General features: G+C 33.4%; 1 protein-coding gene across 2 annotated transcripts; it reads left to right on the top strand.

The window, feature by feature from the left end:
• Positions 1–2,259: 2,259 nt before the first annotated feature.
• LOC114162759 (Tetratricopeptide repeat (TPR)-like superfamily protein) lies at positions 2,260–14,728 on the top strand. Of its 2 annotated transcripts, XM_028046730.2 has the most exons (19): positions 2,260–2,598; positions 2,696–2,770; positions 2,977–3,096; positions 3,180–3,220; positions 4,000–4,211; positions 4,947–6,814; positions 8,294–8,500; positions 8,612–9,271; positions 9,371–9,606; positions 9,749–9,959; positions 10,092–10,247; positions 10,652–10,809; positions 10,897–11,089; positions 11,317–11,648; positions 11,826–12,006; positions 12,846–13,075; positions 13,205–13,868; positions 14,132–14,201; positions 14,292–14,728. In XM_028046730.2, the coding sequence occupies exons 1-19, from the start codon at positions 2,596–2,598 to the stop codon at positions 14,510–14,512; spliced, it is 5,838 nt and encodes a 1,945-aa protein (XP_027902531.1). In that variant the 5' UTR covers positions 2,260–2,595; the 3' UTR covers positions 14,513–14,728. The 2 variants fall into 2 exon arrangements, with proteins under 2 accessions (XP_027902531.1, XP_085522677.1); XM_085666551.1 differs by lacking the exons at positions 2,260–2,598; positions 2,696–2,770; positions 2,977–3,096 and having other exon boundaries at positions 3,189–3,220; positions 4,127–4,211.

Raw genomic sequence — 14,728 nt, 5'->3', positions numbered from 1 at the left:
ATATATAAATTATTTTTTAAATTAAAAAATATATTTATTTCCTTTATTCATTTCTTATACTCTGAACAAATACACATGATAATAAAATATGACTATCATTTATTATTGTATCATAACATAACCATAAAAAAATATTATTAAATGTCAATGATTACTTTACTGAAAGTACTCCTTTACGTTCTTTAAATAACTTGAATCTTCAATAACTAATTTAAAACTAAAATTTGTTACAATATTCCTTTCGATATAAACTATCATACTACTTGTTAAAAAAATGTCAAATTCATTATGTAATTTTGTGAACTTTAGAAAGTTTTTTCCTTTTCTTCAAATTTTAAATTCCTGAAATTTCTCAAATTTAGTTAATAAATATATATACATTTTTTTTCATTTTCATCGCAAACATTCTTCTTAGAAAAGAAACATTTTTTTTACCCTAAGTCCTAAACCACATGTAAACGAAAAATAGATTGTTTTAAATAAACAAAGGTATAAAATTAACTTACTCAAAATAATTGTTCGGTCCAAAATAGTTTTTAAATCCTCAATTTCAATGCGAGGGAACTTGATGTTTAAAATAATAAAAGATTGGGATTGAAAGAATTAGAAAGGAAAGGTATGTAAGAGAGAGGAAAAAAAATGAAGAAGGATAAAACTTTGTCTTCAAGTTAAAGAAAATTGACTTGATATAAATAATATAATTGTTAGATAAATTATATTTTATGTTAATTATAAAACATAGGGTATATTATTTATTAGAAAAACATATACATTATTTGATGTTGATAGATATTATTAACATTTTTTATAATAATATTTCTTATTTATAATATTTATGTTTGATTATCATATACATTTGTATTTTTCTTTGTTATAAATATATTAATTATATATGTATTTTAGACACACACAAAATTAACTCTATACAATTTTTTTTTCTATATTTAATAGTAATATAAAATATATAACTTTGAAATATATTAAAAAAACAAAATAAATCTTTTTTTAGAGTCGTGGCTCTTATCGATCCTTTCCTTCCACTTTTATAAATATATCATCTAATTTAAATATAAACTTAGAAAATGTTAAGTGGAATGAAAAATATTAATTTAGTTAATTATAAGGAGAAGAAAAGGATGTATTTGTTTTCCTTATCAAAGTTAAGTCATTCTAGAGGTATCCATTTTTGTAGAAAAATCTCAAGTAGTCTTCTCATTTTTTTTTTGACTTAATTAAGTTTATATTTTGAAAAATTTGTTGTAATTAAGTCTTTTTCGTCAGTAGTACACTAATGGTGTTAATTATGAGCCACATGTTAGTAGTTTTTTATTTTATTTTATAATTTAAAAAAAAATTGTCACATGTCAATTTGACATTATGTCACATGGCAGAGACAATATGACATGGCAGTGGCAGTACATGTGTCACTATTGCATATTAAAAGTTGCACTGCAGTCTCTATTATTTTGTCTCAATTTGATCCAATTTTTTTAAAAACTGAATCAATTTCATCCCTATATCAAATTTAATTTTTATATAAATTTTATAATGATATTTTTATTATAATTGACATTTTAACAAAATTAAATTTATTTAAATATATATTTTGTATTGAATTTTATTTAAATTTTATTTTAAATATTAATATATTTATAATTTATAGGTAAATGTTAAAAAATTTTTAATTTATAAATTGTTTTAAAATTGTTAACTAGGTTAGTGTATTATTAACAAAAGTGACATAATTACAAAGAATTTTTTAAAATAAGAAATCAACTGAATAAAAAATGATAAGATCTCTAAAATAATTTAACCTGTTCTCAATTTATAGTATTGGTTTTGAATCGAACTTTGTTGAATTTTATAAATGATTTTAAGCTTAACCAAGTGTCGAGCACCATTGTACCAGAGAATAAATTTCTTGTCCGTGTTAATTTATTTCCGTATAAATATCTTATCATTTCAATTTTATCATAAAGGAAGTTTTTTTTCTTTCTTCAAATTCATTAATTAATTTCTTTATTTTTTAATTTAATTTATTGATCAATTTACAAGAAAAATAAATAATAAATAATAGCAAAATCTGATAATAAAATATTTAAAAAAGTAGTCTAAAGACTTAATACAATGATTTTTTCTAATAAAATAAAATTAAAAATATATAAATTTGCTGTATTCTTAAATTCAATTCAAAAATATTAAGGATAGAATGTTTTTTTGGAAGACAAAATAAAAATAAAGTGATGCATAGGTGCGGTGCGGGTTATTACGGAAACACACATTCCTTCAACAAATGCAATTGCAACGTCGGAAACTGAACCACAGTGCGGTAGAGAAGAGAGACGCTTTGTAGCAGTTCTATGTTCAAAGTTAAAGATAGCAGAGAAACCTGTAGTACGATGTCGTCTGTTAAATGGTTAAAGGGCGTACTAAAAGCGCGCTCGCTGACTATAGCTTAAGTGCTTGTCAAAATAAAGCTCTTCACAACTGAAACTTATTGAAGCCAAATTCCGAATGAGATTGGAACCCTAAATTGCCGAATCTACGGGGTTGCGATACGAACCGCGTGAACGCTTACCGTTCTGAAGTCCGAATATGGTACGATACTAAATTTTTTTGCTACGAATCTTCGTCTCATCGTCGTTACTCGTTGAATTATTCATTATGATAAATGGCTTTGGTTTTTCCTTTTCAGTTCTCAATTGCAGCTATCAATGACACTGACTCCAAAAGTAAGTGGGAGCCACTAGCTCCGACCAAAGAAGCCCAGGTACGTTTCTTTCCCTCCGTATTCCGGTTTGAGCATAATTGAAAATGTTAGGCGCTTCTGAGAGCTTTGTTTACGCTATAAAGATTAGATTCTTGGAACTCTTAATAGCTTTGTTATTCGTATATGTGCTGCTAATTTTTTTTTTTAATACAATTCGACTTCAGCATTACCGTTGTTGATTCCATTTCTTTTATTTTTTTTTTCAGGAATTTCATCTTTCTCAAACTTATCATGACGGGCTTCTCAAGTTACAAGCAAAAGAGTACGAGAAGTCTCGCGAGCTCTTGGAATCTGTTCTTAAAGACCCTCTTATTGCTAATGCTCAGGTTTTGGATTATGGGTCATGCATAATTTGTTCAATCATTAATTTCATTTTAGATTGCTGGTTTGATGTGTTGCTTGTTATCAGGTGAATAGCAGTGCCAGTGATGGTCATCTATTGCAACTCAGGTTTTGATCCGTGCTATACTACATTTTATCTATTAAGATATCCACTGTTCTGTCATCACTGTTTGCTCATGGTCGCCTCTTTAATTGATAAATTATTGACGAGCTTAGTACCAAAAGGCATGATCAATTTAAAACCCGCTTTTAATTAAAATAACTGGGAAGTCGGTGTTAAAATGTGTGCTTGTTTGCTCTAGTTATTTACTTATTTTAATATTTTTGCTGAGCCTTTGATTGATACTGTGCCCGTGCAAGAATTTCTCCCTTTCAATTTCTAGTCTATTAAGGTAACATTTCACATGAATATGTTGCAATAAATTCCTTTCTCCTTAAGTTTTTGGGCGCTTGGTTCTCATATCAAGACAATTCTATCAATATTTTTTAATTTTCGTAAAGCACATTACTGGTGAAGTTAGTTTCAAAGCTATCCTTCTGGGTGAATGGAAATCTTAGTTAAACAAAATTGATCTTAGTTTATTATTTGGTATCAAGTAGGTAAAGCCCATGTACGCTTTTCTTGTACTTGTTGCATTTATGCATTCTTCTATCTCCATAAGTTGTCCCTTCGCTTTCAATGCTTCTGATTCTAGACTGGGTCCAGTTAATATCAGCTAGCATTGTTGATTGCTTTCGGTTGGGGATAAAGTAGGTTTTGTAACATGTTTTTGATTTGTTGACCTGTTGGATATGAGAGATCCTTCAATGTATTGAGAATTTGGTATTTGCTTGAATATTTATATCTCTATATAAGTGTTTCATAGTCCTTACAAATGCTTCTACAGATTTTTGGCATTGAAAAACCTTGCTGTTGTATTTCTTAAGCAAGGCTCCACATATTATGAGAATGCTTTACGCTGTTATCTTCAAGCTGTGGAGATTGATTCTAAAGATTCTGTTGTTTGGAACCAGCTTGGTACATTGTCATGCTCAATGGGCTCGCTGAGTATTTCACGTTGGGCATTTGAGCAAGGCCTGTTGTGTAGCCCTAATAACTGTAAGCACCTTTAGATCTTAACAAGTCATTTTTTTTTTCTAATGGCTATCTAATGGAGTGCTTCTTAGTTTTTCTTGGATGTGAAATTCATTTTTTCTTTTACCTCTTTGGGTTATTTTTACCCTTCATGTGTTACAATTGGGTGTCTTTGAACGAACTGTTTATCAATCTCTTCACGTGCGTATGAGCATGTTTGAATAAAAGTGAGGAATGACTTCAGCACTGTGCAAATTACGTTGGACGGGAGAATTAATTTTGGTATTTTTCAATTTTAGTTACAAAAGTAAAATTTATATCTTGAGCAGTGTGAACTGCCATTCTGTCAGATATTATATTTTGTTGATTCGGGCTGAGTGAATGGACTTTCAGAATGGATTGATTTTGATGTCCTCGACTCGTAGTTTTACAATTATGTTGTCATTCATAGCATTTAAATGGTAATTTAAGATTTGAATTTGTTGTCGAGCTCCGTTTTCAAAAGTAATTTTCAAACATCGGTACCTGTTTCCCATATGAGCATTGGGACCTGAGTTTGTTATCTACTGTAACAAAGCTCATCCTTACCCATACATACAAGACTAGTTTTGTTTTTCCTAAATCACTTTAAACAATAAAGTTCACCCTTTGAAAGTTGTTTTCAAAATACTTTCGTTTCAATATTAATCCTATGCCAGCTATGCAAACATACTCATATTTTATGTATTTATGGTCATGTGATTCCTACTGTGTCTACAGGGAATTGCATGGAGAAGCTTTTGGAAGTTCTTATTGCAATTGGTGATGAGGTTGCTTGCCTTTCTGTTGCTGAATTGATTTTGAGGCACTGGCCATCACATGCTCGTGCTTTGCATGTCAAAAGTACCATTGAAGAATCAGAAATTTTGCCATTTGCTCCAAGAGGCATAGACAAATTGGAACCTAAACATGTACGACTCAAATTTCCTGACAAGAGAAAAACTTCTAATGACAATGCGGATGAGGATGTTGCATTCAAAAAGCTTAAACAGAATAAAGAACTGCACCTGACAGAAGTTTCCTGGGTGGCTCTTGCTGATGCACTCCTGGAAATCTTATCACCACAAAGTGAGATGGATCCTGAAAAGGTGTTAACTTCTCCTGATATTAAGCTAAGCATAATCTTACCACATAGCTCAGAAGCTGTTTTGAACACTGTGGAAATAAAAGGGTCCAATGGTGATAATAGTGTCTTTGGTGATGGTAGCATAGAACAATCAAGTGCTTTTAAAGAGAAAGAAGCAAACACTCAAGAAGAACAGCCACATGAAAGGAGAAGTTCTCGACTTGAAAGGCTCCGGAGTCGTAAACCAGGGAAAGAAGAATCTGATTCTTCTTATGGCAAGGACCCTAGTAAGGTTGTCATTCAATATCTAGAGCCATTTATTGCAGGTGGATTGGAGGGTCAATATACAATTAATAGAGAGACCACAACTCTACCTTGTTTAGGAAATTCTGAATATTATAATGTTTCTGCATTTGTAAGAGAAACCTCAAACAATTATGGTGCTTATCATATGGGGCACTTGCTTTTAGAAGAGGTTGCAAGACAAGGTCTCACATACCAGGATGCTTTTGTCAAATTTCTGGAGTTGGAAAAGTTGACTAGGCATTGGGGAAAGGAGAGAACTGCTGAATGTAATATTTTCCTTGCTGAGTTGTATTATGACTTTGGATCATGCTCTCCCATTGGTTCTAATCAGTCAGAATTTATTTCTGAGACATCTTACCATCTTTGTAAGATCATAGAATCTGTAGCTTTAGATTATCCTTTTCACTTGACTAATACCTTGAATGGAGGTTGTTATTTGATTGATAGTATCCAGGAGACCAGTGTAAAAACAATAGATACCTCAACGACAAGCAATTTAAATTTAGACAGCTCATTTTTGATGAAAAAGAGTTCCCTCTGGGCTCGATTTTTCTGGCTAAGTGGGAGATTGTCTATTGTTGATGGCAACATGGCAAAAGCTTGTGAAGAGTTCTGTATTGCTTTGTCACTTTTGGGCAAGAGAGAAAATGTGGAAGATTCCTTCTGTTCAGTCTCCCGTCCACATTGCAAGGCTGTAAAAGAACTAAACTTTGATAGAGTTCTTGATGAAATTAATATATTGAAGGTCAATTTCTTGATGGAGAATTCTGTCATTAAGATGATGGAGCATGAAAAGTATTTGGAGTGCGTATCCTTGCTTTCTCCACTTTTATTCTCTATGCGGGATGTCTACCCTGATTCATTCCCTTTATCCATGGCAGATAAAAAGGATGAAAAGATAACTTCCACTGAGCTCATGGCTGTAGATGTTCTAATGGAAGCATGCCAAAAGACAAAGCCAATGGATGTAGAGATGTATTTCAATTGTCATTATAGGAAGCTGAAAATACTTATGACAAAGATGGGTTTAAGTACATGTATTAAATCATTTAAATCCTCCGATCAAGCACCTCATTTAAATGCCTCTCCTAATTTTGATATTGATTCAAAGGAAAGTCCTAGTAAGCACTGTAGTCAATGGGTTGTGGATGAAGTGAAGGCACTCTCTGACTGTATCTCACAAGTGAAGAAAATTATTGATCAACGTGGAGATTCTGTAAGCAAATACCATTTCAGTAGTTTTGGATTCTGTTATGTTATAGCGCATATTAATAAAAACATACTTTCCTGTTCATCCAAGAAGTTGAGGAACTATATGCCATTCTCCTTCCTGAAAAACACATCAGATATTTTGGACTTACCTAATAGTTATCTATTATTAGCCTAGTAATGAGCATCCAGAATAGTATTAATTACTCCTTCTTGAATAAACGTCATTGTGGCATCAACTTGATAAACTAATTTTCTGTTGTATTATAATTGGAAAAGTCACATCCTCATTACTTGTTCTGTTTGCTTGTGTTCTTGGCTCAGATTTCTCATAGAAATACAGGAACTTGATCGGCTCTGTCTATTTGATGCGTTGTTTTGGCTTTTTTTTTTCCTGATTTACTTTCCTATGTTTTTGAGTGTAGTATTTTAAGTAACCACTGAAACTCTTATTTTTCTGCCAAGCCAGAAAAAAGAAAGTAACCAAAATAATTGTATTTAATTGGAACTTCATGCTCGTGTTATCTTGTCTTCCTCCTTACTGTTTCATTGATTACACTAAAAGATATTGATATCTTTGATCTATATACATTTTACTGGAATCTTTTTGAAGTGGGATGGCCTTTTCATGCATAGCTTACCCTTCATGATTATCAGTTATACAAATTATGATATTATTTTTCACTGAATGTGTATGGGGCTGATAGGAATTGGATTCTTTGTTGTTATTTTCAAACTGACATTTTTTATTTTTGACCTGGTTTAGTTGATACAGAAACTAATTTTTTGAACTCTGTTCTTCAATGTGCTTTTTCTGTACAGAAGTAGTGAAGTACTCTCTGTATCAGTAATATTAATGCCCTTTTCTTGATTAGTAGGCCCCATATGGGCTCTTTTTGTTCGATATATGTGTGATCTACGTCTTAAGTTTGGGGACAAGGGATCAATCATTTATTCATTGTTGTGTGGCTCTTTTCCTTAAGAATAAATCGTTTGGCATGCTGGGTCAATCTTGAGTGGCATTTCACTCTGAAACAATTCTATGATTCGTTTTAAAGCTATTCAAAGACTAAGGCTTGGTGTGCAATTTTTCTATCCAATTATGTATATTGGGTTGAGTGGAAAGCTCAATTTTTTAAAAAACAGATTGCCACTTGATATGCTTTGATTTGGGTTGCCATTGTGGCTTCTCTCTTGTTCACTCATGGTTGTTTCAACGGAATTTTCCTTTAGAGGCCTTGTTGCCTCTGCAGCATTCTTTGATATTCTTTCTTGCTACGTCATTATTTTCTATCTCTGTTTTGAAATATAGCTCGTTGTTTTCCTTGTTGGTACTTTCCTCAATATTTTTTACGGTTAAAAGTGGATATAATTTGTGATTGCTTACGCTGGTCTGTGTAACTTGTTTATTTATAGCATCTTTAGTTTCCTCGATATTTCAATATAGAATGTTACTGTTGTGAAAGATGTGTTCTTATACTTGCAGGATGGCCTTTCTGTTCCAAAAAGTAGCATTTGTAAAATGCAATCTCTGCTGTTGTTAATCATGAGCTATGTTGCCAGCATACTGGTCTTCAATAAAGCCTCAGCTGAAGATCTTTCAGATCAAGCTGAAAGCAGATGTTTTGTTGATGCAGTTGTTGTTTTCTGCAAACTCCAGCATCTTAGCCCAACCACACCCATCAAAACTCAAGTTAGCTATCTTATTCTTGGAATAGTTGTACTTTTAAGTGATTTGGTTGTTTTAGTGATTGATTTTTTTAATTGAAAACTTCTACTATTCTTTTCTGCATTCTTAACTCAGGTTGATTTAATTGTTGCAACACATGACCTGCTTGCTGAATATGGGCTTTGCTGTTTGGGTGAAGGTGGAAAAGGTGAAGAAGGAACATTTCTTAGATTTGCAATAAAGCATCTTTTGGCCTTAGATATGAAGCTTAAATCCAGCTTTAGCCATAAAGAATCACTGCAATGTGAAGAAGTGTCCAAAAACAGTCTTGTCAATGTGTCTCTGGAAGAATCAAAATCAGACACATTAGGCGTCCAGATGGATTGGACCAAAATTGATGAAATTAATTCAGTTAAAAAGGATGTTTCTGGAGGAGTAATATCCAAAGATATTTTCTCATGCAGAATTCATGATAAAGACAGCAAGGAAGTAGAGTGTGAAAATCGTGGAGGTGCTGGCACTGACAGTAAGTTAATTATGGTTGAAAATTCAAGCAATCAATTGATTGAATGTGGAAATGAACTTTCTGAAGATGAACGGGAGGAACTCGAGTCTAAAATTGACTGTGCCTTAGATCAGTGCTTTTTCTGTTTATATGGATTACATCTAAGATCTGATTCATCGTATGAGGATGATCTAGTGATGCACAAAAACACAAGCCGAGGAGATTATCAAACTAAAGAACAATGTGCTGACGTTTTCAAGTATGTTCTTCCATATGCAAAGTCATCCTCTGTGAGTTTTCTCAATCCATATCTTGAAGTACAACATGTCCATGGAATATTGTACATAAAGTTTCATTTGTGATTTTATTTTTCTAAAAAATTGTGATAGAGGACGGGACTGGTCAAACTTCGTAGAGTTTTAAGAGCTATCAGGAAGCACTTTCTGCAGCCACCTGAGGACCTCTTGGAAGGAAACCCTATAGATAGGTTCCTAGATGATCCTAATCTATGTGAGGAAAAGCTCTCAGAGGAGGCTGGATCTGATGGATTTCTTGATTCTATTACCGAGAGAATGTTTCCTGATGTGGGTGGCATTGTTCAGTATAATGCCACATTATTGAGAAGGTATACATTGTACAGTAGTGTACGTGCTTCTTTCTTAATTTATTTTATAACATTCTGATTTAAATTTAATGGCTACAATATATCCGTGGTATTCCTTGTTTTAAGCATCTTAAGGTTATCTCGAAGTGCATTTGACTTTCAGGTCTGAGCCATATTTGGAGGTCTACTGTAACTTGTATTATTTCTTGGCTCTCTCTGAGGAAATGAGTGCAACAGATAAGTGGCCGGGATTTGTTCTGACCAAGGAAGGCGAAGAATTTGTTCAACAAAATGCTAAGCTCTTCAAATATGATCTCATTTACAATCCTCTGCGCTTTGAAAGCTGGCAGAGACTTGGAAATATTTATGATGAGGTGACTTAGAAATGTTATTTGGCTTATGAAAACCCCGATTACTGTGAATTTACTAATAAACATTATTGTCTTAATCTCTTAGTACGCTGCCCTATATAGTTTTATAAATGTTCCTTTGTTGCACTGAGCCAGGAAGTAGATTTGTTGCTAAATGATGGTAGCAAGCATGTTAATGTAGTAGGCTGGAGGAAGAATGCTACTTTATCCGAGAGAGTGGAAACAAGCAGAAGGAGGAGTAGACGTTGCTTACTAATGAGTTTAGCTTTGGCCAAGACATCTGCTCAACAGGTTTACCTCTCTATATATATTTACTCCTTTTAAAATTTCCCTTTATTTACATTATCTGGTTGTTTAACTTAGTTGAATTCCATCAGAGTGGGAATTTAACTTGAAAGGCTGTGTTTATACCTGCAAATGTTATCTGCATTGAGACTGACATTCTCTGTTTAGGCTAGCTACTTGGTTGCGGTAAATATCTGACAATATTTTTGTAAGACTAATTAAAATGTGCAGTAAAAAGCTATATGATGCTTTGATATTCAAGTTTTAGTTTATGGATTTATAACTATATATGCTTAAAACATTTACTCGAATTCATACACACTAGAATCTTTGTGATATCATTATTGCGTTGGTAGTACTATTGGTTTTTTATATATTTAACTTTTTTATTGCTTTTGTTGTATTTCCAGTGTGAGATACATGAGTTATTGGCGTTGGTATACTATGACAGTCTTCAAAATGTAGTCCCATTTTATGATCAGAGATCTGTTTTGCCCTTAAAGGATGCAGCGTGGATGACATTTTGTGAGAATTCAATGAAACATTTTAAGAAAGCCTTCACACTTAAGTATATCCTTTTTCCTTGTATATAGTTATTTTCTGCACTTCTCTAGCGTTAATGTGATGTTTATGAACTACTTGATTCTTTGTGCAGACAAGATTGGTTGCATGCCTTTTACTTGGGTAAACTCAGCGAAAAACTTGGATATTCAAATGAAATTGCGATATCATATTACAATAAAGCTATTGCTTTGAACACATCAGCTGTTGATCCTGTCTATAGGATGCATGCCTCACGCTTGAAATTATTATTTAAGCATGGAAAGCAGAATTTTGAGATTTTGAAGGTTTTTCCCTCCCTTTTCTGATCAATGAACTCTATTTTGGTTTATTATTGTCTTTGACATTGTTCATTTATTCTGATTGCATTTAACTGTCATATGCATATCTTCTTTTTCTGTCCTTTACAGTTCCAGTTAATTTAATTCAAATGTTAACCTTCAATTTTTTAATTGACTGGGTAATTTGGGCACTTGATCTATATATATTTTTTCTATTGTTTGTTCTTAAGCAGGTCCTATCAGCAAACTCCTTTAATCAATCTGTAAAAGAATCTGTCACAAGTATTCTTAGTGGTATGGAAACAAACCATGAAGAGTTGCTCCAATTGGATACTGTATGGTCTATGCTTTACAATGATTGCCTTTCTGCTCTTGAAATGTGTGTGGAGGGGGATCTCAAACATTTTCATAAGGCCAGATACATGCTGGCACAAGGGCTATACAAAAGAGGTGAGAGTGGTGATATAGAGAGGGCAAAGGATCATCTATCTTTCTGCTTCAGATCTTCACGCTCATCATTTACAATAAATATGTGGGAAATTGATAGCATGGTGAAAAAAGGAAGGTATGATTGTTCTTATCCTTTCATTTTTAAGTTTTTGTTAATTTGATAAATTAAATGTCATTTCGTCACTAACAATTGATTTGGCCATTTAGAAGGATGCTTGGGTAATACTTTGGTAATGTTAATTAGTGTCCTTGAGGCCAACCTAGGACTAACCTATTTTGTATTTAATATCAGGCGTAAGACACCAGGTTCTGCTGGGAACAAAAAAGCCCTTGAGGTTAACTTACCAGAAAGTTCTCGAAAATTTATTACTTGCATTAGGAAGTATTTGCTGTTTTATCTCAAACTATTGGAGGAAACTGGAGATAGATGTATTCTTGAACGTTCGTATGCTGCTCTTCGGGCAGATAAACGGGTAAATTCTATAGTCCTGATTTACTGCTTAAGCACGTCAGTAAATAATAACTGCTACAATTTATGCTTTATTTGTTCTCATGGAGGAACTTTTATTATAACCGTTTCTTGCACTTGATTAATGCAAATTATTTGATGATTTGGCTTGTTGTCTTTAACATAGTATTACTAAGATTGGTTTAGTTAAATTAGGTGATAAAAATTTACTGCTAAAGAGATGGATTTAGAGTTTATATGAGCACAAGTGAAGGAAACCCCTTCACGACCTGAGCAAAAGCTGGTCCTGAATTTGAAGAATCTAGCATCTGAATTATCAAGGGTGGAAAATTCTAATCCAGGACTTTGATTTATTTTCCTTGTTTTCTGTTTTGTACTTTGACTCGGGTGGATTCCTAGTCCTCCTTTCTTCTTTCTCTTTTCAATTTTCATGTCTTTTATATTAACATTTCCAAACTTAGGTGGATCAGTTTTACGTCTATAAAAACATTGAGGTTCCTGTTGCCAATTATAGCTAGTAGGTATTCGTCAACAATACTAGAATGAATTTCACGAATTATTCATTTTTTTGCTTCAGATTCTCCTAGAACCTTCAAATTTGTTTCTTAAGCAGCCTTGGATGCTTAACTCTTTGTGTTTTATTTATGTGTGTTCTGTGCATCACCACTTTCCTCGCCTAGTAAACATTTCTATTTTGTCTAGAATTTTTTAATATTATATGTTATTAGTCCCCCGTCAACTATGACATGCTTCATTTCTTTTGCCTTTTTTTCCTATCTGGTTCTCTGGTTTGATTGTATTGTAACATTTTTTGTTTGTTTTTCATTTCTACCGCATGTGCAGTTTTCATTATGCATTGAAGATCTTATACCAGTGGCTATCGGAAGATATCTAAAGGCTCTGATTTCAACTATCTGCCATTCTCAGACTGCTGCCTCTGGTTCAGTGACCAGTTATGACAATGTGTTAGAGAGAATGTTTGCATTATTCATGGAACAAGGGAGCCTGTGGCCAGAGATATGCAGCTTGACTGAAATTGAAGGCTCGGATATGTCAGAGAGTATCATATACGGGTAATAAGATTTAAACTAATAGATGACTTTTTGAACACATTTTGTTCACTGAGCTTCTTCCGACTGAAGTACAATATATTTGCTGTTTTTCAATTGTATTAACTAATTTAGATTCTCAATTCTTTGCAGATATCTTCATGACTATATTGTATTATTGGAGAAAAATGGAAAACTGGAAACTCTTGAAGCAATAAATGAGAAGATTCGGAAGCGTTCTAAGAATCCAAAGTTCTCAGACAGTAATTCTGCAGAAATTGGCAGGCATGCTTCTGTCGCTTGGTGCCGATCTCTTATATATAATTTGTCACAAATAACTCCATTATCATGTGGATTCTCAAATGGGATTCAGGCCCATAGTTTGACGGACAGTGGGATGGATAATAGCCAGTTGCTCTGCATTGATTTGCAGCCAAATGAATTATGGAGTACAGCTTTTCAAGATCCAGCTCATTTGGAAAAGATTGAAACAAGATGGAGCTCCATTTTAGGAAAAATTAAAAATATCATCATCAACAAAGCTTCTGATGAGAATTTGGAAACTGCAAACACTTTGCTCAGAGCATGCTATAATTTTTATCGGGAGAGTTCTTCAGTAGTGCTTACCTCCGGACTCAACTTTTATTTGATTCCATCACAATTAATAACACATATATCATTCAACCCAAGTACAGCTGGGATTGATGCACTTGATCTGAGCATACCAAGGAAGCTTCTCTTGTGGGCCTATGTTTTATCGCATGGACGATGTGCTAGTATCTCAATTGTTGTAAAGCATTGTGAAGAAATTTCGAAGGTATGTATAGTAAACACCTACTGAAGTTCTTTACTTAGCTGCACATAACTTTTAGCAAAATCAAACCCCCTCATAGCATCTTTGTGAAGGGTGCTTGACATTCAAATCTTCACATGACAATTGAATTGCGAACTACAAAGTTAAGATTTTTGCTTCTCTACATGACAATTGCAACATTTGTACAATTTGTTACCTACTTAAAATTGAGATTGACAGTGAGTGATCGTTAATCCTTATTACTTACGGCAAGTTTTGCATTGCAGTCAAGGATGAAAAGAGGAAGTGGAACATCACCTGCGTTATCAAACACATCTCCTGCTCCTAATCTTTCAGGTTATATGCCATTCCGAATAGTAACTAGGTTTTATTTTGAAAGGAAGGGTTATTATGTCTAACATTGCTTGCTGGTTATAACTTATATAGGTAGCGGTAAACTGGGACCAAATTCTGGTGGAGGCATTGACTTTGATTCTCCCCACGCGGCAACAGTGGCTAGCGGCAATACCACTAATTTTGTGAATTCACATCCCTCCGATGACATTCAGAGGAATCTCTTTGCTTCTCCCCAGTTGCATCAAGGCACCACTAACGACGCAGAAAGAAGCAATTTGATAGCACATGAAGGAGATGCAGAGGGAGATTGACTTCTTGCTCCTGCCACTAATCCTATGTATTTTCAACTTGTAAATCCCATTTTAGTGATAAAAATTGTAAATAAGGTTTTATTTGGTAACACCTTTTAACGCTCACATTTTTTTCATCGCAATGATGGCTGTAGATAATGCCTGCCTTTAACGTTAGAGATGATGAATTTTAACACAGTTTAACATTAATGTATATATTTTCTGTAATTTCTAAAA

The sequence above is a fragment of the Vigna unguiculata genome, chromosome 9, assembly GCF_037176805.1.
Source record: "Vigna unguiculata cultivar grain cowpea cultivar isolate G323 ecotype 2 chromosome 9, ASM3717680v1, whole genome shotgun sequence".
Lineage (NCBI taxonomy): Eukaryota > Viridiplantae > Streptophyta > Magnoliopsida > Fabales > Fabaceae > Vigna > Vigna unguiculata.
The sequence above is the reverse complement of the archived record's forward strand: the minus strand, read 5'-3'. Positions and strand labels throughout refer to the sequence as shown.